The sequence below is a fragment of the Ammodytes marinus genome (genome assembly GCF_949987685.1).
Source record: "Ammodytes marinus genome assembly, chromosome: 12".
NCBI classification, from domain to species: domain Eukaryota; kingdom Metazoa; phylum Chordata; class Actinopteri; order Uranoscopiformes; family Ammodytidae; genus Ammodytes; species Ammodytes marinus.
This window is the reverse complement of record NC_137216.1, coordinates 21,189,000-21,212,730: the sequence shown is the minus strand read 5'-3', so window position 1 is coordinate 21,212,730 and position 23,731 is coordinate 21,189,000. Positions and strand designations below refer to the sequence as shown.

The 23,731-nt window shown below is 39.8% G+C and overlaps 2 protein-coding genes across 4 annotated transcripts; one reads left to right on the top strand and one right to left on the bottom strand.

The window, feature by feature from the left end:
• Positions 1–989: 989 nt before the first annotated feature.
• On the bottom strand, positions 990–12,624 carry tfdp1a (transcription factor Dp-1, a). Of its 2 annotated transcripts, none has more exons than XM_080037601.1 (12): positions 12,541–12,624; positions 10,428–10,511; positions 10,188–10,254; positions 9,909–10,030; positions 8,539–8,660; positions 8,215–8,380; positions 7,930–8,076; positions 7,767–7,835; positions 7,116–7,267; positions 4,409–4,575; positions 2,330–2,405; positions 990–2,230 (listed from the first exon to the last, which is right to left on the bottom strand). In XM_080037601.1, the coding sequence occupies exons 2-12, from the start codon at positions 10,437–10,439 to the stop codon at positions 2,092–2,094; spliced, it is 1,239 nt and encodes a 412-aa protein (XP_079893727.1). In that variant the 5' UTR covers positions 10,440–10,511; positions 12,541–12,624; the 3' UTR covers positions 990–2,091. The 2 variants fall into 2 exon arrangements, with proteins under 2 accessions (XP_079893727.1, XP_079893726.1); XM_080037600.1 differs by lacking the exon at positions 12,541–12,624 and adding an exon at positions 11,308–11,372.
• A 4,886-nt stretch (positions 12,625–17,510) lies between these two features.
• dcun1d2a (DCN1, defective in cullin neddylation 1, domain containing 2a) lies at positions 17,511–23,077 on the top strand (the record flags this gene model as incomplete). Of its 2 annotated transcripts, XM_080037851.1 has the most annotated exons (7): positions 17,511–17,544; positions 19,286–19,502; positions 19,659–19,827; positions 20,172–20,302; positions 20,399–20,481; positions 21,046–21,142; positions 21,254–23,077. In XM_080037851.1, 7 exons carry the CDS (start codon positions 17,542–17,544, stop codon positions 21,331–21,333), a joined length of 780 nt encoding a protein of 259 aa, XP_079893977.1. In that variant the 3' UTR covers positions 21,334–23,077. The 2 variants fall into 2 exon arrangements, with proteins under 2 accessions (XP_079893977.1, XP_079893976.1); XM_080037850.1 differs by lacking the exon at positions 17,511–17,544 and having other exon boundaries at positions 19,157–19,502.
• Positions 23,078–23,731: the final 654 nt, after the last annotated feature.

The following is a 23,731-nucleotide window of genomic DNA, read 5'->3' as shown; positions in this document are numbered from 1 at the left end:
TTTAACTTTTTGCCCCTGCCCTTTAGAGAGACTGTGCATGCCACTGCATTGAGACATAATTTAAATTCATTTTTCAATCCAATTGGGGTTAACATTTGAATTAATATTAGCTTTAGATGAATTAGTGGCAATTTACAAAGAACTACGCTTGTGTATTTTGTCTCTGATCACTTCTATTGAAATTGCTCCTAAAAGAGATTTCTCTTGCAGCTATAAACAAGAGGAATACAGCAACCAATTGCCCTTTTCTGTAAGGGCATGTCAGGTTTGTTTCAAAATGCATTTAAATTGTGCAATAGATTTTGAGCTGGAAACAGGAGGTAATATGTCATGCTATGCCATTTTCCATGGGTTTAGGATCAGATTCATCGAGCAAACACTGCAAATAGAAAATGGTGCTTGGCTGCAGCATGTGCTTCATTTGGGCTCTTATCGGTTCTCCATGTCAAAAACATTTGGGCAAACCAAAAAAAGAGAAAAGGGCCCAGTCTAAATGTCAGCAATAGCACTTTAAATCCACTCATCTTAAAATGCAATGATCATAGGACAAGAAACTATGGGAGTATCATTTAAGGCACTATGGCACGGTGAGTAAAGAAGCAAATTAGCAGTTCTCACCTTGGTTATCCTCATCTCAAGTGTCTATGAGCATGTGGTCTTCCCAATGGCGCTCCGCTGACGTGCAGATGGACACCTCCCCAAACCCACCTTCCTCCACCACACAAGTCTAGGGACCAGTCCTAATACATGAGCTCCTGCTTAAAGAACCACACAGTCTCAAAACGGTTAAGAAGGGAAATAAATGAAATTCTTTAGCCAGGTTCTTTTAGAGATTAAAATATTTAGAGAAATAAAGCTATTGTACCCATTTGTAGTTTATAATATTACCTTGCTGTGTAAAAATAAAAGTAAATGTATGATGCATTGCTCCAGGACTGACAAGTTGACTTGTTTCTGAATAAAAACCCCAAAAAATTATTCATACAAGATTAAAACAATCTATATTTTAATTTGCAAACTTATATTAGATTACAGAAAAGGTATTTGGAAGAGTCAGTACATGTGTTGCTAAATTTTAAAAGAGATCTTTGAGGGGGTTTATATAAAGACCTATGCAACCACATATTCTTTTTACATCAATAATCTTTGAAGGTCTATCTTTACCACTGGCCTCTACAGGATACTATAAGCTACAATCGTCATAGGATTCATATACGTAATTCACAAACAAAGCTCGTTTAGCTATCTGGAGCCCGGGTTATAAAAGTCTTTACCTTGCTGGTGCCATTATTTTGTAAACACTACCAAGGCGTTAACAGGGCGGTGACGGAGAATTTCCTCCACTCCAGAATACAAAAAGAAAAAAAAAGGAAAAAAAAACACTAGCAAACAAGATCAGGAAAGCAGCTGCCTACAGAACAGAAGGAAGCTGGCCCAACAAAATGGGGTTTAAGAAACTATTTCAAATTATTGCCCAGAACACAAAACAAAAATGTATCAACACATCTGATGGAGCCCCATCCTGGGATGCCATGGCAACTGCAATCAGGCCATTCACAATCCTTGGTGTTGCACTAACAATGGCATGTTAAAGCAGACACTTTGGCCATCTTGGAACATTTTGATCATCATCATGTCTGCTACATGTAATTGCAAAATAATAGGAATAACTATTCAAACAAGTACATTATACATTCTCCAACAGCAGTAAGTTTCAGAGAGGTCGCTTATCTTTTTCTTAATGGGATGGCTTTTTGAGAAGTGAATTTTTAGACATACAAAGACTTCAGAGTGTTGGCCCGGCCACAGACTAACAGTTCTCCTTTGGACGACACACCTTCCCCCAGAGCTGTGATGCAGGTGCACGTGATTCAGGACAGGAGCAGAACAAGGATGGGTGCAATATACACCTCTGTTCTTTAAAATATTCATCTACACCCCTGAGAAAAGCCAGACAGAAATACAGGCATTTGGGGGAAACGGGGGGCGGGAGAAGGGTTGAAGAAGCACACACAAAACGGGACTTAATTTCCCACGGTGTAGGCGGTTTTGAAGGACTGTGCTTGTTGGAGTGGCGAGGTGTGGACAAGTTTAGTCTTCGTCGTCATTCTCATCGTACTCGTCCTCATCATCATCGTCCCCCATATAAGACACTGGAGTCTCCACGCGAGACCCGCTGTAGTGAGAGTCGTTCGAGCTGGAGGCCATGGTGCCGTCAGTGCAACCATCACTGCAGGGAGGGGAGGAGGACAATACGTTATCATTTGTTTTGAGGTAATGGTGGACAAGGTGATGAGATGTATGTTGAATGACAGGTTAGCCCTCTCACCTTGCAGGGTAACGGGCTCCATTGGTAGAGGATCCTCCAGTGATGTAGACGTTACTGATGGGACCCTTTGCCATTTCTGTCAAAGAAAAAAAAAGAAAAATACATCAGCCTAGAGAAATATAACTTTGATGAACCATTAAAAAAACCCATCAAAATCGGTGTGCGCAAGGTAGCAAACATATTCATAAGTCCTGTATAAGTCGCACTGGACTATAAACCGCAGGTGTTATAATGTTTAATTACCATATGTAAGAATTTGTGCACAGAGGGGATTGTCGGGAAAGAGATGGCTGCTTGAGGAAGCTCCCATTTATTAACATTTCAACAAACAAGTTGCATATTTGCATAACGTATTCAAGTGTTACCATTTAGTGCAATAGTAGCTACTAAGGATGGGCATGAGTGTTTTCACTACTCGTGTGATCGCTTGCATTCCTCGAGGATCAATCGATTCCTCGTTAAACTTTTTTCTATTTTTAGAACGCAACGCATCTGTCTACAGAACAACGGTTCACCGCAATAAAGCGCTCAATGCTTATTGTCAAACAGTCACAGTTGCCATATGATATTAAGGATGTATTCCCACAAGTTTAAAACACATTTTCCTCACTGAAAGTAATTAAATAGACGGGCCACAATTTAAACCGATCGAGTAGGTCTGCGTTGGGGAGAAAAAAAGCATGGGCTGTAGTTGTAACAAAAAAAATAGCCTAAGTCACCATTTAAAATAAGAAGGGCAGCAAATAATATAAAATTATTGTCCTACAATTTAAATACATATAAATAACTCACCAAAGCAGATAATTGTATATCCAACCGCGTAATGCTCACTCCGTGTCCGTGAATAATTACCGCAACTAATTCCTCATTAACGGAACGTTACACCGGTCGGTTTTTGAATCTCATCCCCATATTCCCTGTTGAAGGCTTCTTAACTGTTGTTGGCTCGGAGCAAATGTGCCTGAAGTAAGCCTTGCTTCTTCTTTACTTTTCTTTCCAAGCGGAGAGCACCTTGCATGCTCACCTGGAGTCTACTCATTACTAACTGAGTGTAACAGGTGTCATCTCCCTTTTTATAAACGTATTTTTATCATCTGCTTTGAAATAATTGGACAGTTATATTCCTGAAAATGTTCTGGAGAAAGGAGAGAACGTGTTCAGCTCCGCGGTGCTGTGGAGAACACAGGCTGCGCTGCCGAAAATTAAGGTATAAGACTTTCACAATTTGTACCTTTGTGTCAAACAATTTTGTTTGTATATTTTTTGTTTAGAATACTCAGTTTTATCAAAACAATTGAATGACTAGACATCGAATGTCTTTGAAGGGTAAACTGTCCGTCTAGTTTTTTTAGCATTTCGAGCACTTCTCATGTCATATTTCCATGACCTTGACGATCGCGTGCCAAACTTCAGTGACATGGACACAAGGAAAGTGGTGATCAATACAAAAAGGAGACACAAGAAACGCTGTTGCCTAACTTGGTGAAATACTTGTAGGGAACTAACCAAAGGTGAGATAAAAACCTTTCACCTGCAAATTGTAATCTCAATAGTTTTAAATTGTAGAACGCTTGTTGTTAAAATGATTTTTTGTCAAGAACAGTAAATATTTCCTCACCGCCCTCTAACAGTCTGTACTGTGGGTATGCTGAAAAAACATCTGGTGTTGATTCACAGCATAGATCCAGTAAACTGATATCCATACAAAGGGTATGTAAACAAAGGGGACCCACCGTATCTAGCAACATGCCCATTTACAGAGCCTAGGCTGTGTATTAACACTGGATTTTTTTCCAGCACACAGTTCTGACAGGTAAGCGGACTGCGAGGAGATATTCATCAATTTTGACAAAAAGTGATGATTTTCGCAAGAAGCATTATCTAGAATTACCAACTCCACCTCTACCTGTGGTTGCCGTCTCTTATTCCTTTGACAATAACTAATCCATTGATTTAAAAAAAAAAGCTCTTGACCACTTCAACAAACAGTTCTGGTACTATCTAAGTCTGTACGTTTTGTGAATGTAAAGCAGAAATGAATGTGTCTGGGTTGTATCAGCCATTGATTATAGCACTGACCTATGACGTAGGGCTCCAGAGCTTTGGGCACCAGGCTACGAGCGACCTTCAGATCCTCTGGAGAACACTTCCCCATCTCCAGACCACAGGCCATGCCCATACGTTTCAGCACCTCGATGTCATCGTGGATCTCAAACATGCTGTCGAAATTGAACAAATACTCGAACCTGCAGATGAGAAAGCAGAAGAACAGGAGACATAAGAAATTATTATACACACTCTAAACCTTGCTTTGAGGTTCAAGGGGTTTTGGTTGAAAGATAGTTTTGAGTGAATATTTAATGAAATTGTTAATACTGCAAATGTAATATACCAGATTGGAAACAAAGCCACCATTTTGAGGAGCAGTAGTGCAGGATGGTGGCAATTATGCAACAAAAGTGCAAATATTCAAATGAAAAAAATAAAAAATAAATACTCCCATGGCCGGGCTCCAGACTGCGACCAAATGCTCACATTTTGCGACCATTTTTGGAGACAGTGCGAGTAATTTTTAAAACTAGTCACGTGCGCGACCGGAAAATTCGCCAACATTTTTCTCATTATTATTGTACTAGTGCTATGAGAGAGAAGGGACAGTCTGCGAGTGATCAGTGAAACAATCAACTGCGCAGATCACATGACCTACTTTCATCTCAGTGTCCCGCTGTCGTCATGTCTTAAACATGTTGCCAACTGGCGACTTTTTCCGCTACATATTTGCCGACTTTCCGCCATAGCGATAAGGCTGTTAATGATCAAAGACACATCTTGCAACTTTTTATTTAACCACGCTCACGAGAGCAGAGTATCAACGGCTGCTGTCTACTCCTCACCGCTCACAGCCCTCACTCACATCATATCATAGTGTGATAGCAGCCCCCCGACACCTGCAGCAGCCAGCAAACAGACAGCACCGTGTGCCAGGTGACGTTTGTGAACACGAAAATTGATTTGTAGGCAATCAACATTCAATAGGCCACTGCATATGTATAAAAAAAGCTAACATTGCAGCTATATGGGAACAAAAAAAGTGCGTAAAGTGAGTTTGTAAATACATAAATAGGCCTAGTTAATTTGTATACTACCTGGCCAGGATTTTCTATTAATTTTGCCTCTTTCAGAATTGCGTATAGTGCAAATTAGTCGATAATGTCCTCTAGCTAGTAGCTACTACTAGTTACTTTTGGGCCAATAACTATTTTCCTTACAGGAATCAGCAGAGATAGAGTAGGAAAAATCTCAGGGCTCGGATGTAGAAGTGGTTGTGGTGAAAATGGGAGAAAAAAAATCCTTTTCCTAAAGGAATGTCTGAAGGATTTCACATGGTGATGCAAAATCAAAAACACAATGAACTGTATCACCTGTTGTCAGTGTGGTCCAAAACATGCTGGCAATACAATATCAATAGGCCTAATATAGCTAAAATTGGGAAACATTTGAATAGATGCGTTGCAGGTCTATTTAATGTGTGCCCCTAAATTTTCTGCTTGCGCCCCTGAAAATTCTGAGTTAGGGGCACCAGTGCACCTTGTAAAAAAAGGTTAGTCTGGAACCCTGCATGGCTATCGCAAACTGCTTAAAGACGCTAAATAGGGTTTGGTAGACTTTGTGGTTTATACTGAAACAATCGAAGGCTAAAAAAAGCCTGAAGGGATACCATTTCCTTACATCTTTCTAGGAACCACAGGAAAAAGGGTTGTTTATTTCACATGTAAACAGAACTCACTCAAATGATCTAAACAGCCTTGTTTTTCCCTCTCCTCTCCATTACCACAGTCATCGCTAGCACCATAGCAACATTTCAGTGGCAATTGCCGATTGTTGCAGTGCATAAGAGCCTGGTTTACAGATTTCTTTGCAGTATATTTACCCAGTACTCTTTACATTTCCCACCAAAATATTCGTTTTCAACAAGGATCCAGAGGAATGGGCATTAAGAGTATGTGTTTGTTGCAGATTACTTAATGCTGATGGGACTGCTGATGCAACACATATTCTGTGAGTTTTAACCACCAAATGCACATTATTTGAACAACTGCTGCCGGGTGCATAGAAGATAAGTAAGTTCAAATCGCAACACTTCATTCTGCCCCTACTGCTACTGAGCTGCATTCAAAACTTGCACAGCTGCTGAACCATGAGCAGCATACCATCCATATTAAATGGCATAGGCATACCCTTTCTTTAACAGGCCTTGGAGGGCTGGGTTCTTTAATTGCATGTGGACTGTTTGTGTTCTACAAGTGGTTACAGTAAAAAGTCTGAATTTACCTTTGCTTGCATCAAAAGGTGAACCATTTGATCAGATGCTTTCATCCTGTATTGGTCTCAATTATTATGTTGCGTTTATTTATAGACTTGAAAATAAACTCATTACTGCTAAATTCTGACATGTTGAGTCATCTTCGATTGTGTCTCTGTTTATCACGTTCATCCTGATGCCCAACCTTAATTACTTGACATTCAAGATTACCAAAACCCTTTGGCTTACTACCAGGCACTCCACAACTATTAGCCTGCAAACAATTCATGACTTGCGCATTGTATATTTATGCCTTGCAAAAATGTGGTGTTGTCCTATGAGTCGGGGATTTTCAGGGATAATAATCCTTCAATTGAAACCTGGGTAAATGATTAAATAGTCTGAATAGATGTCAGATAAAATATTTAATTTACATATTTTCACATAAAAGTGCTAAAAATGGAGGCGAGCACAATCACATACTTGTCATTGGAGATGCTGCAGTCGATGACAGTTTTCTTGCTGGTGTTGACAATAATGAAGGGAAGGTGGATGATGGAGTTGGGAGGTGGAGCTCTGTTTGCCTGCTGCTCTGTCTGTCTGTTCCGCTGAACCAAGTTCTTAAAAGCTATTTGCTGTAAAGACAAGATCAAAGAGAGATGAAAGCTTTGAAGCAGCTACAGGGATGGGGCCGATCCAGTATCGGGTCCGATATGGCTGAAATCTGCGTATCGGATAGACACCTCAGATATAAAGTCAGATTTAAATAAATAAATAGTCTTACTATGAAAGAGAGTGGAGAGGCTTCTGCACTGTGACAAATTTTACTATGTAAAATACAGCCAGAGAGAGGAAGACTGTTCAGACAAATACACCACCACATATTCTAGACATGTCTAGATGCTCGTCCAGCTCTCCAACAGCAGAAGCCTCTCCAAACTTCCTTGACTGGGGTTAGCTTTGGCTAGCTCAGTGGCAAACACACCAATATGTATTGTATGTCTAACTGGAAAGTGTCCTCACTCTTGCTCGATGTTTTCAGAATAAACAATCATCTCTAACAGAATTGACATAACTACTGAGGCTAAATGTGAAGACCCCCTGTGAACACACAAGCCTTCAGTTCATTCCCACCTGCAGTATGAGCTCCTGAAGCTGTGATTGTTTCTGCTTAATCCTCTCCAGCCGTCTTTGTCTCTCCACCTATCATCCAAATGAAAAAGTATGATTGACATTTTATAGGTAAATAGAGGAAACGTCCACAACACAAGCCTTCGTCTTCACAGTGCGTTTCTACCTCGAGGTTTTGGCACTCTTGCGCCGAGTTGGTGGGAAGGCCAATCCATTTGATTTCTTTCTTCTCTTTAGAGATAATGTTCATGGCCATGAGAACATTCAGTGCATCGTACACACGCCGCCGAATATTCTTCTGGTCGTAGACATGCTAAAATGGTAAAAATATAAATAATAATATAACAAATCAAAGATAAATGTGATATCCAGCATTGTATGATTTGCCCTTTTTCCCCCAAAATATTTTCCGTTGAGTGTTGGATGTTTCTCATGCCATTGCAGCACTCACTGAGTCATTGGGTGACATGTGGTTGTCTGCAGAGCTGAATTCCGCAACCAGTTCATCTGCCACTTCATTATAGGTGGTTACTCCTTTCTTCTGCACCTTCTCACAAACTTTCATGGAGAAATGCCTCAAACCCTTTCCATTCTTTTCCCCTTTCTTACCACGTTTTCTGTGGACAGAGCAGATCCCCAAACATCAAACGGTGATAAGTATTTCAAATTGATGAAGTTTTTATATGAAATGACAGCAGACATGGTAGAAACACTTCATTTAATCTCCAGAATTCTGCAAGGATGTCTCACACTGTAAGGCCTTTTAAAGACATACCCTGATGACCAAGGCGAGGCGTCGGATGGTTGACTCTGAGTAAGGAACTGGGAGCTGGGCGTATGTGGACTGTTTACCAAAATGGTGTTGGATACCGTAGGCCTCTGTGGTGTTCCAATCACCTACAAAAGGAAATATTACACTATAGTCTTAAAACAATAGGCAGGTGCCCACATGAACAATGAAACAGGTTTTCCTTGGTGTAATCTTTCCTAATGCACTTGCAGTGTAAGTGATGGTGACAAAATGCAGAATCCTCGCTCTGTGTGAATATTCGAAAGTTTATTTGAAGCTAATGTTATGTTTCTGCCGTCTGAGCTGAACAAATACATTTTCTTCCAAGTCCTTGCAGTAGAAATTTCCATATTTTTTGTTAACATTTCTCTACTGCAGCTCACCATGAAAACACTACATCAGCTTGGTTTGATTAACTGCTGAAGCTTCATATAACTGTATAATACTTTTTTGTAGAAAAAGTAAATTACTTTGGGATTTGCACAGGAGTCACTGCTTATGTGAATTGGTGATTTTGACCCTGTGTACTGTTAAAAAAATTGATGTATAGTCGAAAGTGGTCGCCCTTTGCCCTCCTGAAGTCTTTTATCATCTCTTTTGTCTTATCGACAATAGGAGGATAGGTTGTTGTCCCACTCCAAACACCACTATCGATATAGGGTACAGCTATTTTTTGTTGATACAAGGAGGGGTTGAACTCATAATCTAATTACTCACTTATTTTAAATGTGTTTGGTCATTTGTCAAATAATGAGGTTTAATTTACTTAGTGACTCACCCACATTTACTTTTAATTTACATTATGTTCCATTAATTTACATTTTCACATTGTGCCGCAAAAATTGCCACTAATAAGTGTTTGAATTAAGTTTTAATGGCTGAATACAGTATTTTCGCCATATTACTTGACCAGTCAATTTGTCATGAAAATGGCTGATAATGAAAATAACAAATGCTCAATAAAAGAAAAAGGATAACACTTGCATCCCTAATAGAAATATGATGCATCTAGGAGACAGGTGATCTATTCCTTTACTAAGGTGATATCAAAGCTGAGCTCCGTTATGTACACATTCCATGTACATAATGGGATGATGGGTGTAATCCTGCTGACTGTAGAGATGGTAAGCTACCCTCAGCCTGGTCACCTCGGGTCGATGTTTATGGAGGGGCTTACACAACAGTAAGACAGCATAGAAACCAAGCAAGCAACTCTATACACAAATGCATCTCGCTGACAATTTAGAAAGTGGAACGTTATATATAAATCGAAAGGTTTTAAACAAATAATCATAGATAAATAAAAAGGCACAATTCTGACACAAGTTGTGGTAGTTGTGTGGAGCATCACTCACCATGTGTGGCAAATGTTGCATGTGTGCGGCTATGTTCACATTGGATGGTCCAAGAGTTTTGGGTAGTAGCTGTTTGGCCAAAGGGGTAGCTGTTGGCTGGACAGTAACCAAAGATAGGACACCTAACAGAAAATACAAAATGAGCATGAGACGGCCATGAGTAGAGCTCTTGATTGATACTCCATTGCCCCCTATCGTCCAACTACTAGGACATAGGCCTGCACGTGAAGCAAAATTGTTCCCTCTTCGGGACAACTGGAATTTTATAGAAATGTATACCTTTGCTAGGGCTCAGATTCTGATCGATGAAAACCTTCAGCTCTCCATTTGTTTCAATCAGACCAGCCTGCGGAGAAAAACAAAACAAGAAATGAATACACCATTAAAAACACTTTGAGTCTAGCTAAACAAAAGAGTACAGACGATGAAAAGTAATGCGACTTAAGTTCAAGCAATTCCACACACATATGTCTTCATCTAACATCAAGGTGGCATATAAACATGCATATAGTTACTTACATCTTTAGCCATGATCCAAAAGGACCGGAGGAGTTGAGCTTTATGCTGAAAAGAAAATTCTTCTATTTGTCACTGTTCAGACCCCTGTTGACAGAAAGAAGGCAAACTATTACATGTCGATGGTTAAGTTTATAATTTCACCAAAACATCACATTTTTTCAACAATACTTCCCAAGTTTAAATAGATTTCTTGTTTTTGGTGTGAAAAATCTCACAGCACTTATTTGTGGCCCATTTGAAGTGGCTGCTGCCAGCACACTGCACAAAGCTACATCACTCAACGTTAGCTTTGAGTTATCGGGTTATCTTCATACAAGGGAAATTGACGGGAAATATGTAGATATATTTTAGACCAATCTCGATGTGAAATCTTTGAGTGCATTTCTGAATGCACCGTGAACGCAAGAATATCCACATAAAAGCCACCCCATTGATGCTCACAACTTTTACTACGCTAAGTGTGCACAAGGCCTACTTCAGGTACCGAGCACGTCCGGAGGAGAGGCATCGTCCAACTTCTGCTACAGGTCACGCAAACATGCTAAGTTCACCACAACAGCGCACATTAAAAAAATGTATACTACTAAAGTGACAGCAGCATATTGTTACACATAATACTACTGCATGCGATGGTAAAAGCACTCAAATCATACCACGAGAGCAATGAATCTTTTGTTGAGTGCAGCTAGCTAGCGCTAACAGTTAGCGTCAGATAGCCAGTTAGCTAATGCACGTTTTGAAATGATTCACATAAAAATGTTGCGATTTCTGGTTACGTGCTGCACCTTCGCAGACAAATTTGCGCACTGGCTAACGTTTGAGAAATGCGTCTGCATTTCGCCCCGTGAATGAAGTTAATATTGTGTTTCTGTGCACTTACGAGTGCACTCTCCTGTTTCTTCGACGGCTGTTGTTGTTGGCATTTGAGAATGGAGGAAGAGGAGGTCTAAATCCCTACCAAACAGGAAACAAACTAAAGCTATGTCGAACTACTTTAATCATTTTATACTTAATTCCAGGCACAAACTATTCTGTCAATGTTGTGTATTTAAATATTGTTAATTTCCCTCAAGTTCCTGTCTTTTTGACGTTATACAGTAAGCAGTAAAGGCAGCATTTGCCTGTTGGTCGAGCATCGAGGCTTTGCAATATAAAAAGTGATCGTTCCCAATTGCAGAAAGACGATCCACTGACTGAACCGACCATGTAATGTACAATGAAATGAGAAAGCATTTTCAAACAGTGGAAGCAATCGTAGGCTACATAAAACAATCGCCCTACACTTCTCGCCACAACTTCTGAGTTACCCATTACTTATTGGCAATAATTAATGATGTTTAATCGTGGTTTGTTGACAACCATGGATCTCTTATAGTCAGAACAATTAGCAAACATGATAACGAGCCGCGGGGTTACATTCACAAACTTGTCATTATATAATTTAAGAATTCATTCAACTACTATTGTATTTGGAATGAAATATCGACCTTACGCTGACTAACTTTGGTTAAATTAACGTAACTATGTGGCTTAACTTGTTCAGCCGTTTAACACACATTTTGAGCATTCAACAAAAAAAATTATTTGCAGGACATAACCATTTCTAAACGTCATGTACAAATTGTTTTATAGCGCACGAGCAGAGTGCATCAATTTGACGTTAAGCAGCTCGATCACTATCATCGTGGACCGTTAACCCTACGGTTAAAAACAACCAAAGACAGACTGCTCTGATATTATTTTGCTGGACATGGCACGTTAGCACCTGCTCGGAAGATACGGTAAAGTTGATTCATATATAGGCTAATACAGCAACGACTACTTCTAGCACTGCCTGCCGAGTGATTTAGCAGCAAGCTAACACGCTGTTACGGTTGAAAAAAAGTAGGACCACCGGCGCTTTGTTAGCCAGATGGCTAGTAGCTTGCTAATCCACAGCTGTCATCCACAACACTGTCACACTTTAGCAGCAACTTTACCATGGTTAGCCGTACGTCTCTTGGTCGTACATTTTCAAAACATAACAATGGGTAATACATATATGTAACGTGTAGACGTTTATTTAGCGGCAGCTGGGTCGCGAGCATGCCACAAGTCGATAAATGGGGCTTACCGGTGCACTTTCCCCCGCTAGCAAATTGTTTGTTAGCCTCTCTCTATCAGCTCTCTGCTAGCCTGGCTACAGCAGCGCGTCTAACAATCTGATCTTGGCGGTGTCTCGCTTTAGCGGCGTCTGATTGGACAGCATCGACGAGACGAAAGCAAAGCAGTCAAAGTAGTACATGCCCACAACCACCTGCTTCTTGTTTATCAGCTTAGAGGTGCAATACCGCCACCATATGGACTGGAGTGTGGAACAGAAAATACATATACCGACAGTCTAGAAATGATTAAAAAAAATAACTTTAGATTATTTTAGTTAGGTCATCTTCTTTAATAAAGTGACAATATTAGGCTACTACAGTTGGCTTAATCTTGCCTGCTGTTTCCTCAAATAGGCCACCTGACATTGAAAAGTGATTGTGGTTTGTCTTCCTTAGTGACTGAGAAGTCATGATACAATACAATATCTCATGATATTGTATTGTTTACGATGAAGTTGTAGCCTACATGTTCAACTGTTTCTGGTTGGCGACAGAGTGGGCATTTTGCAGGTGGATGATGGCTGCCTATTTTTAATAATGTAGGCTATGGTTAAGACCTTTGTGACCTATTCTGTGACGAGAGATGATATTTTCTTCCCTTTGGTTTCAAGCCTATCATCCTCCCAGCACCAACCTTTTGTATACTATAAAGATGTCTTCCAGTTTCACTGTCATCCCAAGATGTTCTCTAACAACCTGCATCTCTTGGGATCCCTAGGTCCATGCTTGGGATCATAGCATAGATAGTATATAAAAGGAGCATAGACTGGTGGAAGTCAACAAGCTTCAAAGATACATACTGCCATCTGCTGTTCAGGAGTATGAGGACAGAGTTTAACTCCTCTACTTTACACAAACCCTGTTTTTTCTGAAGCCTGCGATTCCAGACCACTCAGACTGCAAGTCTGCACAAATGACGCATTATGTTTTGAATTTGGTTTGCTTTAGCTGCATGCAAAGGCTTGCCTTTAAGCATTCAGACTGTAAGAAGAAAAGTGTTTTGCACTCATATACAGTCTATGGTTTTGCACCGTTCTCTTTAGGCTACACTGTATACAAACCTTTACAACATAAACTTGAACCAAAAAATTTTTTTTTAAGATAATTTTTGGCATTTTCAAGCTTTATTGGATAGTACAGAGTTGAAACGGGGAGACAGAGAGAGGGGGATGACCTGCAGTAAAGGTCCACAGGCCGGATTTGAACCCACGACCACTGCAACAAAGGCCCGAGCCAATTTGGTACGCGCTCTATCCACTACGCCACCAGAGCGCCCCACCAAACTATTTTTAACTAAAACAATACAGTCCCCAAATCTAAATGATACCTACTTTAAGGTAGGACCTCAAGAAAATTACTGCAACACAGAAAACATGGATGGAGCAGAGGTCAAACCTCGACCCTGGCTCTCTACCTAATTGGCATAAAAAATATATTTCACTTTATTTATTTAGCGAATGCAAAGTCCTTTAGCCAAGCATATTTCACTGACTTATTTTGATGTCTGGACAAACATTTGTGAGAGATTAGAACATATTTAAATTTGTGGCTATGTCTGTATGCAGGGCCGTCGGACTGCGGGGGCAAGTGTGACAGTCTTGGGGGGGCCCAAAGCAGAGGGGGGCCCATCAATTTTTTTCTTTTTTTTATAAAAAGCTAAACGTGGGGCCCTGATCTTCGAAGGCCATGAACAATGCCATTCCAAATAAAGAAATAATTGACTGGTTCATGATAGGCCCCTGACCCTTGCAAGGAGATCAGGGGCCTGCGCATGACTATGGCATGTGTGCGGGAGAGTAAAGCCTGATTTATACTTGTGCGGCTTTGCGCCTCTGCGTTCTCTGCTGAGTAGCACGGACACCGAACGTTCTCATGAACCGTGGTAGTAGTTTCGCCCGTGTCGCAGATTGCACACTGCACTTTTGATGTAAATCGGCGAAATCCGTTGCTAAACAAATGCAAACTGGAAGATTTTGAGTTTGATGACAATGAGGAAGAGCTCCTGTGCTGTTGAAATCCCTCCTTGTTGCTTTGATGCCCAACCAAACCTCTGCGGCGTCTGCGGCATCTGGCGCGTGGTCACAATTTTCAGTTGGTACGCGACCCGGCTCTGCAGGGGTCTGAGGCCACCGCACAGGATCTCTGCGGCTCCGCGGAGGCTCTGCACACGCGATACCGCACAAGTATAAATCAGGCTTAAGCAGGAGCAAGCCGACATTGAATTGAACTGGTGGCGAAAATAAACGCAGCGATGCTTCTATGGGGATATTTAGCTGTACAGAAATAAGTGCTGGCAAAGCTAGAACAGTTTAAGACTCCACATCACTGTGGCAACAAAACCTATCTATCAGCTCAGAAAGCGCAGAGAAAAGTCTGATAAATACATGAGAGTGATGGCCCCTGCAAGTTTCAGTAAGTTTAAAGAAGTGCCACACTGTTACTTTCTTTGAAATGCATTAAGACATTTTAAGGGGAAAACACATTGTATTTTTTTTATTTCAACTATTGAGTTATTTGTAGAACAGCATGCTAGTATAGGCCAACATGATTTATTTTCAGAATTTTCAATGCTGCTTTATTTTTATGTTTTAAATTGGGAAAGACATGTTCCAAAACTACTAATAACCTCTGGATTTAAAAAGAAATCAAGCAAATAGGCTAATAATAACCATTAATGAATTATAGGCTATCGCATCACAGTAGGCCTATGGTCCAAAATAATCGCACAACAGCCCCCATCCAAAAAAGAACTTTAAAAAGTTGAATTTGCACTTCATGTGCATACAGAAGTGTATGGTCTATTATTTGTATTTAGTGTGTCTGCATAGTATTGCACCAAAACAGTAGAAGTTTTCTATAATTGTGTTTTGTACTGTCTGTAAAATTTTACTTGCACATGTAGCAAACAAAATTGCACAACTGTAAGGTCAGTGTCTGTTGTATTTTTGTATTCAAATAAACACTTGTTTATTTCTATAGTGCGCATTGGCATCTTTGAGTAAAATACCCCCAAAATCGCTATGCGCCGCGCCTCCCATGACCCTGGCCAGTGACCGCCTTGACTAAGACATTTTCTGGGGGAAACACTGGTAAAAGTAATGATTTGGTCATTCATCAAATGTAATATTGTGGAGTTGTCTGGCTCAGAGAGCCACGTGTATTGTAAGACCGCCTTTCAGGGGGCCCATCAGGACTTTTTGTATAGGGGCCAAGAATTTGGTGCTACGCCCCTGTCTGTATGGCAAATAGTCCTTTCTCCATTTGGATTCATATTTTATAGGGAAAACTTAAATGTGAGGTGGGAGGCAGAATTCATTAACAAGCTAATGCATCTTAGACAATCTAATCTTGGGTAAAATATTATCCATCTTGACTGAATCTGATGCTTGGTCAAAGGTTTAAAAAAGAGCACAAACCATTGAACTCAGTTTCCATCAATAAACCTATATGATGCCCTTCAACAATTTCCAAATCATCTCTCTCTACAGAACCACCTATGACATTAATACAATAATTCAACAACCTCACAAACTTCATGACTACTGTGACAATCACTGAAGTCTGAAGTGAGACTCAGATCGGGCGGCATTTCTGGGCTTTTTCACTGTGTGAAAAAAAAAAAAAAAAAAAGGAAGCCTGAAAGCCTGACCTCCACAGATACTCTATCAGCAAAGTGGTGTGTGTTATTCAAACTTGTTGAAGGGAGTATTCATTTTTGACATGAGATAAAACTCAGCTGGGTCAGCCCAGGAGAAATGTGATATTTTATTTTTCTGGTAAGTTGAGCTCACACCACACAACAGTGGAAACAAGTGAGGGGAAAAACTTTGCTTAGAAAATGTATCAAGCTAGAGAGAACTGACACCAACCTGCGTTGGTCTGAGCTACATAACACATCGAATGTATTAAAGCAATGTTGCCAAAGCAAAAATAATATATACAAATTTAATAACAATGGTATTCATCAAAACAATGATTATGATAAGATATCAATGGCTGTTATGATATCAATATCTATCTGTTATACCAATTATCGATCTCTCAACTACTACTCTACGTTTATAATATATACCTTTGCAACCTACACTTTAACTGAAAAAACTCTTAAGAACATTCAATTTAGCACAGAGCGTATTTGAACACATACTGTATGCTTAAGCAGCTAAACTCCCTGATTCTTAGGTCATTTTATGTCTGAATAAATATTTGTGCCTGTTGAAAACATGTACAAACCTAGTAGTTATGGGGCCCTTGTTATATAATATAAACTTTGCTTTTTGTGTTCAGTTTAGTTCAGTTGTTTTTCTCAGAGGGGATCACTTCCACTTTTAATGACATCTGGCTGCCGTTCTTATTTTTTTTATTATTCCATACTTGATATTGATGCAAAGTTCATAACAACACATATGACATTACATTAAAAAATACTATTAATCAGATATATCCCACATTGCCTGAAGCTCAAATCAAATTCAGTTCTTCTGTATTGGAGCTTTTTACTGCGTTTCTGTATTTTAAGTATTCTATTTAGATGCATCTGGCTCTTGTTCTGATGGAGTTTGAATGCACTTGTTATAAGTCGATTAGGACAAAAAAACTGAATACAAAGCTATGTCAAGTGTATGTTAGTAGAAAAAGGGAAAGTGTCAGCTGGAGTAGGGTGTAGGATGTGCTTTTATTTTAAACAGTGTTTATTTATTTATTTTTGGGGGTAACTGTGGTGTACATGGTAAAACAAAGTAGTTGTTTAGTTGTGTTTTTTAGTCTTATTTTCTTCCTCTCCAGCACATTAAAAAATACTATTTAACAAATTAACAAATAAGACATATAACAAAATAGCAGTAAATCCCAAACCTCATCTCTCTTCTGAAACATGTTCTGAAACCTAGAATAGCTGCTCCATTACTTCCACGCATGCGCACAATGAGCGACGGTCGGGCTACCGAACTGGTGAAACAGCGGGTGTGAAAATGGTAGGTGACCAAAATAAACAAAAACCCAGGCATTGGATTTGGTGCCATTAAAGATTACCTTCAAGACTAAAGTCGTGTAATTAAAGTACATGCCGTGTCGCGTTTTGACAAGCCTACAATGGTCAGATACTTGTGTTCGCTGTTATTCCAGGGGAAGGTCAGTTGATATTTTGAGAGCAGCTAGCTAGCTATACGTCCCTTTTTGGCAGTATGTTATCTTCGGCTGTGAGCAGGTCAGCCCTTGGACCTGACACACATACAAGGGATTGTTTGAGTGAAATCCTGGCTCATCCATAACCACACTGACAAGTCTTATCCTGGTGATACTGTGCCCCATCGTTAATGTCACTGATTGCATTCTATGCTAACTTAGCTAACGTTAGCCAGTCTAAGTTCATAGCTGGTGGTATGTAGTCCAGTGCTAACCTAACGTTACCCATCTGGTCCCACAGTAATCCTCGCTGTGTGAACCGCAGCCCGGTGCAGAAGCTTTCACTGTGTTGTTATGTGGGTCGTTTTCATACAGCAGAAATCAGTATGTGAGGTACTTAACAGCTAGGTGAACTCACAGAGTTTTTAGTGTCCGGTTTCAGGAAATGCTGCTGTTCTGTGAAGTGCTCGGATATAGAGCTAGGGGGGGATATTTCAATTGAATATCGATTACTGCTGCAATCTAATATAGCAGCTGTTTACTTTCTCAGTTAATTGTTTGGTCTGCAACATTTCAGAAAACAGGGAACATGCACATCAAATTCCCAGAGCCCAAGGCTGCCTTCAAATGTACATATATTTTTCAATCAACAGTCCAAAACCCAAACATATTTACAAAAATCACAGAAAAAAGAAATAAAAGAAGCACAGTCCCTTTTTTTCGAGCAGCTGAGCACTGGACCACTTTTGGCATTCATGCTTTATGAAATCACCTAATTCATCAAAACTTATATTGATGTACTGCAGTCGATCAACTTTTTGATAAGTCAACTAAAGACCAGATATTGTCTGGAAGTATGACAATAACTTTGAAACAGTCTATTACTGGTCTTTAATGGCTGCATTAAAATGTAATGATATAATACATTTAAGTTACTTAACCGGCCGAGTGAAATGTATACTGAATGTATACATTTCCTGCTTGCATTCCTTACTTTGTTAAAAGATTTCGATATGCACACAATACATCATATAAAAGTGCTCATTTCCATTCAGCAAAATATATGCACTACATGAGTATGTAAAGAGCACTTATATCGTATCAGACTTTTTAAAATCTTTTTTCAAATATTGGCAGGTATTTCTGTCCGGGTGCTTGTGTTACAGACCAGACTTGTTGCACACATAGGTCCTGGTGATGGCATCCCGTGTCCCTACTCATGTTACATCTATGACTGTAGTTATCTGAGGGGCCCTCGCGGGTACAGCATGTGCTTTGAGAATCCACAACATCCCCCTTTCACAAAAGCCCATCTTGCTCTTGGACAGGACATAATTTCCACCAAGGCGTCTTGGCTCACCACCTATAATGTGTATTTGTCAGCGTGATGGACTAACCTTTCTAAAATACATGTCTGAGCGTTTGAGTGTCTCCCGGTCCGCCCTGTCCTCTGTTGCCTGAATGCCTGTAGAAGTGTGTGTCTCGCTGTGTCTTTTTGTCTGCGTTTCGCTCTGTGTTTGCGCGTTGTTTTCTGTGTTCCCTGGTCTGATTGCACCCGTGTCTGACAGCCCCTGTCCTGTATTTGCGCAGCATAAGCTGAAGTCTTCGCAGAGGGACAAGGTACGGCAGTTCATGTCCTTCACACAGGCTGGGGAGAAGACAGCTGTGTACTGCCTCACGCAGAATGACTGGAAACTAGAGGTCGCCACCGACAACTACTTTCAGAATCCAGACCTCTACTGTAAGGAATCCATGAAAACGTCGGTAGACCGGAAAAAGCTGGAGCAGCTCTACAACCGCTACAAAGGTAATTGGGATAACTTACAGTGTGTATTTTATGGTGTAACATAAATGTGTTTACTAAGATACAGTTGTTGGAAAGTAGCTATACTTTAGGTAGCTGTATTCTAGAGACACTGCTTGTTTGCATTCCAACACGTGTCTGTGTTTTCTTCCTCAATAGATCCACAGGATGAGAATAAGATTGGTATTGATGGGATCCAGCAGTTTTGTGACGACCTGTCGCTGGATCCAGCCAGCATCAGTGTGCTGGTCGTTGCGTGGAAGTTTCGTGCTGCAACTCAGTGCGAGTTCAGCAAGAAGGAGTTTCTGGATGGAATGACAGAGTTGGGGTGAGTGTTGACATCAACATCGTGTGACACAAGACAAAGTAGGTCACAAACTCTGAGCCCAAAGTATATTGCATGGGGGTTCTCTTAACGTAGTTCGGAGCAGAGAGGGTTGTCTATATATAGAGCCACTCAGCCACAGCCTGGGTATTCTGTGTCTTCGTGGAATGACTCAACGTTAAAGATGCAGTGTTTTGACTTCTGATTCTCAAGTCGTGTCAAATTTAATGTTGGCCAATTTGTCATTAGCGCCAAGACTGTCATGTTGCAACTGGTTTGGCTGTCTGTGTGTATTCAATTACAGTTTTTGTTTATTTATTTATTGCTTAACTTATGTGTTTTTCTAGATGTGACAGTCCAGAAAAACTGAAGGCCCTCTTGCCACGATTAGAGCAGGAGCTCAAAGACAGCGGAAAGTTCAAGGACTTCTACCAGTTCACTTTTAACTTTGCCAAAAATCCTGGACAGAAGGGTCTAGGTAAAAAGAGTGACAATAACAACAACAATTAGCTGAATGTTTATAGCTGAATAACACACTGTTGAATTAAGTCTTCTGGTTTTTGTCTGTGTGCAGACTTGGAGATGGCTGTAGCCTACTGGAACCTGGTGCTGTCAGGACGATTTAAGTTCCTCGATCTTTGGAATAGATTCCTTTTGGTGAGTCAAAGAAACAAGATTAGGGGATGTACCAATTCAATATTCATAGATACTGAGCTTATAAAGCAATTTGGGTATTGGCCATGACATGACCAATGTCAATTTAGATATTCAGTGTTTCGGTTATTAGTCACAAGTCATTGCCACAGTAATCTCTGGCTTCATTTTATGTTACACCAAAACATAAGAGTGAGTTCTGTTCAGCCAGGGTTTACTGTTTTTTTTTTTATTTAGGGAAACATTGAGAACACAGTAATTAGAACCTTTACTTTGTTCTGCTGAAACCCGAGTGGAGCTATCAGAATGCATATCATGCATTGCTCACTCAAATCCAATTTGCTCCAATGATGAGGAACATGGATAAGACTATGGATACTGACCTTAACAGCTGAGTAGCACAAATTCAGTTAGCAAATATGACCAGACAGTGTTTGATTTGAATGAAAACCAGTGTATCCTTGGACACCAGAACACATGCTGACCCACTGGTCCATCAGTAATGCATACTGTGGACGTGTTGACACTTGTAAAACCAATATGTTCACTAGCATTTGTCTATTACAGGAGCACCATAAACGATCCATCCCAAAGGACACGTGGAACCTATTGCTGGACTTTGGTAGCATGATTGCAGATGACATGTCAAACTACGATGAAGAAGGTGAGTTTCGAAACTAAAGAATTACTTTCTATGTAAAGCTGTGAATATGGACCTTGCTATTGAAGTCACTGGTTCACTAATGACACTTAAATGTTTTTTTCTTCTTCTCAGGAGCATGGCCGGTCCTTATAGATGACTTTGTGGAATTCGCTCGACCAATTGTAACGGGATCAAAGCGCAAAACTCTTTAAGTCCAATCCCAACTCTGGAAAGCCAGAACGTTGTTTCTTTTACAGTGACTTCATAGTTTTTTTTAAGACTTGTACAAAAGAAAAAGAAAAATCAAAATTGTAGAATTCAGCGGGAAAACAGAAGCACTTGAAAACTGTCAGGAAACCACCTTTCAGGGAGCTGAGTACAAACAACTGGCCAAATCTTTTTGTCCTCTTTAAAGACTGAGGCATCACATGGACATTGCCAGATTCTCCTCCGTCTCTCCTGCTGGATTATCAGTATCCTGGACGCCCCTCCGCTCTGCTCCGGGACGAGCACTACCTGTCAGGCCACAGCTCCGTACGTGGGGACGGACATAGCACTGAGAGGATGTTCAAACGGCTGTGTGTTACTCTAGAGGGGACTGTGTGTGTTTAAGATTCTTCCTAGTCAGCTTTGTTTTGTTATATAAAGCTCTGAGTGACTGTGCAAAAGTTCCCATGTCTTACTCCAACTCTGGGACAGAGTGCTCACTACACCAGCACCAACAGAACTGTTTCCGTTTTTACTGTACATACTGTATCTATTGGGACAGTTTACAAAGAGAGCTATATGAAGAATAATATAAATATGTTCAATTTATAAATGCAAAAGATGATTCTTTTATGTACAGTCAACTAAGATCTCTAACGGGATGCCTCAATATCGTGGATGATATGCTGTTGGTTTAAGTATTAGGTGGATATGTCCTGTCATGGAATTGTGAGCTTCTAATTGAAAGCATGTTAATCACATTTTACGTCACATTTTCACTAAAGTGAAGGCAGTGCTTTAATTCAGATAAGTGATATCGGTTTATGGTATTCATTTGTCAGGTCAGTCTCAGTTGGGAGTTGTTATGGCATCCGAGATGTAACATAGTCAGTCCTGTCCACAGTAAACACCATTTTGCTTTCAAAAGATAATTTATCTCTAGCTGTAGGAAAGAGTTGTTATTCTTTTTTCTTTTGTTTTGTTTGTTTGTTTGTTTTTTTACCAGGCAAGATTTTAAAGATACCAATGTGACTATTCAGCAGCATTTAGGTGAAAAATTGAAAGTTAAGAAATGACAGACCTTTAAGGATTGCATGGCACATATCTGTATGTTACGGCAGGGCGACACCCTTAGCTCTAAAACAGGACACTAAAGAGGGCAAGAACAGGACGACAAAGTAAGCCTTAATAATAAATATCTGTATTCAATATGTATGTTTCTGTCCAAGCCCATATGTCCAGTGTTAATGAAAATTAAAATCTATTGTTGATACATCATGTAAGTAGCCTAAGTATATTGTTCATTTCAGAAAGATGAATAAAGCATGTTTTTTCCAGAATACTACATGTAAATAGTTATTCTGTGGTTAATAGGTAAGATTAAAGACACATTTGATATGACACTGCACAGTGCAGCCTCTCAGAGTGTATTCACATGAAGCAGAGTTTTGATTACCACAGGGAAAAATTTTAATAAGCATCCTGGATCTGAATGTGTTAAAGCTTTAATATCACTATGTTCAACAACAAATATTTTTCAAGATTCTTTTAAAGTAAGAATCAACTTGACAGTGCTTTGTATAACAAACCGATGTTAAATGAGTTAGATTGTTCATGTTTTTCTTATTTCCCATTGTACAGCTTTGGTGTGTAACGCACAAGGTTACAGTAACTTAACCTGACCTTTAAGAACATCAAAGACATGTCCTCTGTATTCTCTTGGGATGTGTTGGTTGTAACAATATTAGGTTTAATTAGGAGTTTATTTTAGCTTAAGATGTTGTTTAGCTCAATATGTTACATTTTTTATGTTTTAAGTGGAAAAAATAAAGCTCGATTAGCTGATTTTTTTTTTTTTAAATCCACTAGTAGTGTACATGTAGCTTGATGGTGTTGTGTGCCCACAACAGAGCCTTCAAGGTTCAAAACACTGTACATGTATATCATACATAGAGCAACATTATCATTCATTTGGGGAAGATCATTTTGTTAAAAACCTGCCTGCTGCTGGAAAGGAGGTTGGTGACAGCAGTAATAGTGAACCAAGACAGTAAATTTGTGGGCTGGAAAACCAAAAACTTGAGCTGAGAGATGTTCAAAAGCTCCGAAGAACCATGGTCAGTGTCTGATGAGGTGATCATTCTCTGTGTCCATCACTATGAGCAACATCTTTCATATAGAAGGTGTCATGTTGATATAATAATATTGACTATAGTCACTTTAAATACATTTGAATACAAAATGTAAAGGCATTTTGTTCTTCGCTAAGCTGTTATACTCAATGACATAATCTTCCTGGCAATGTGAAGATAAAAATTATATTCTACCATTTGCAGGTTAGGAAACCTACATTTTAATAAAATGGCTTAATATACCGTTGTCAATATCATTATGACCACTACT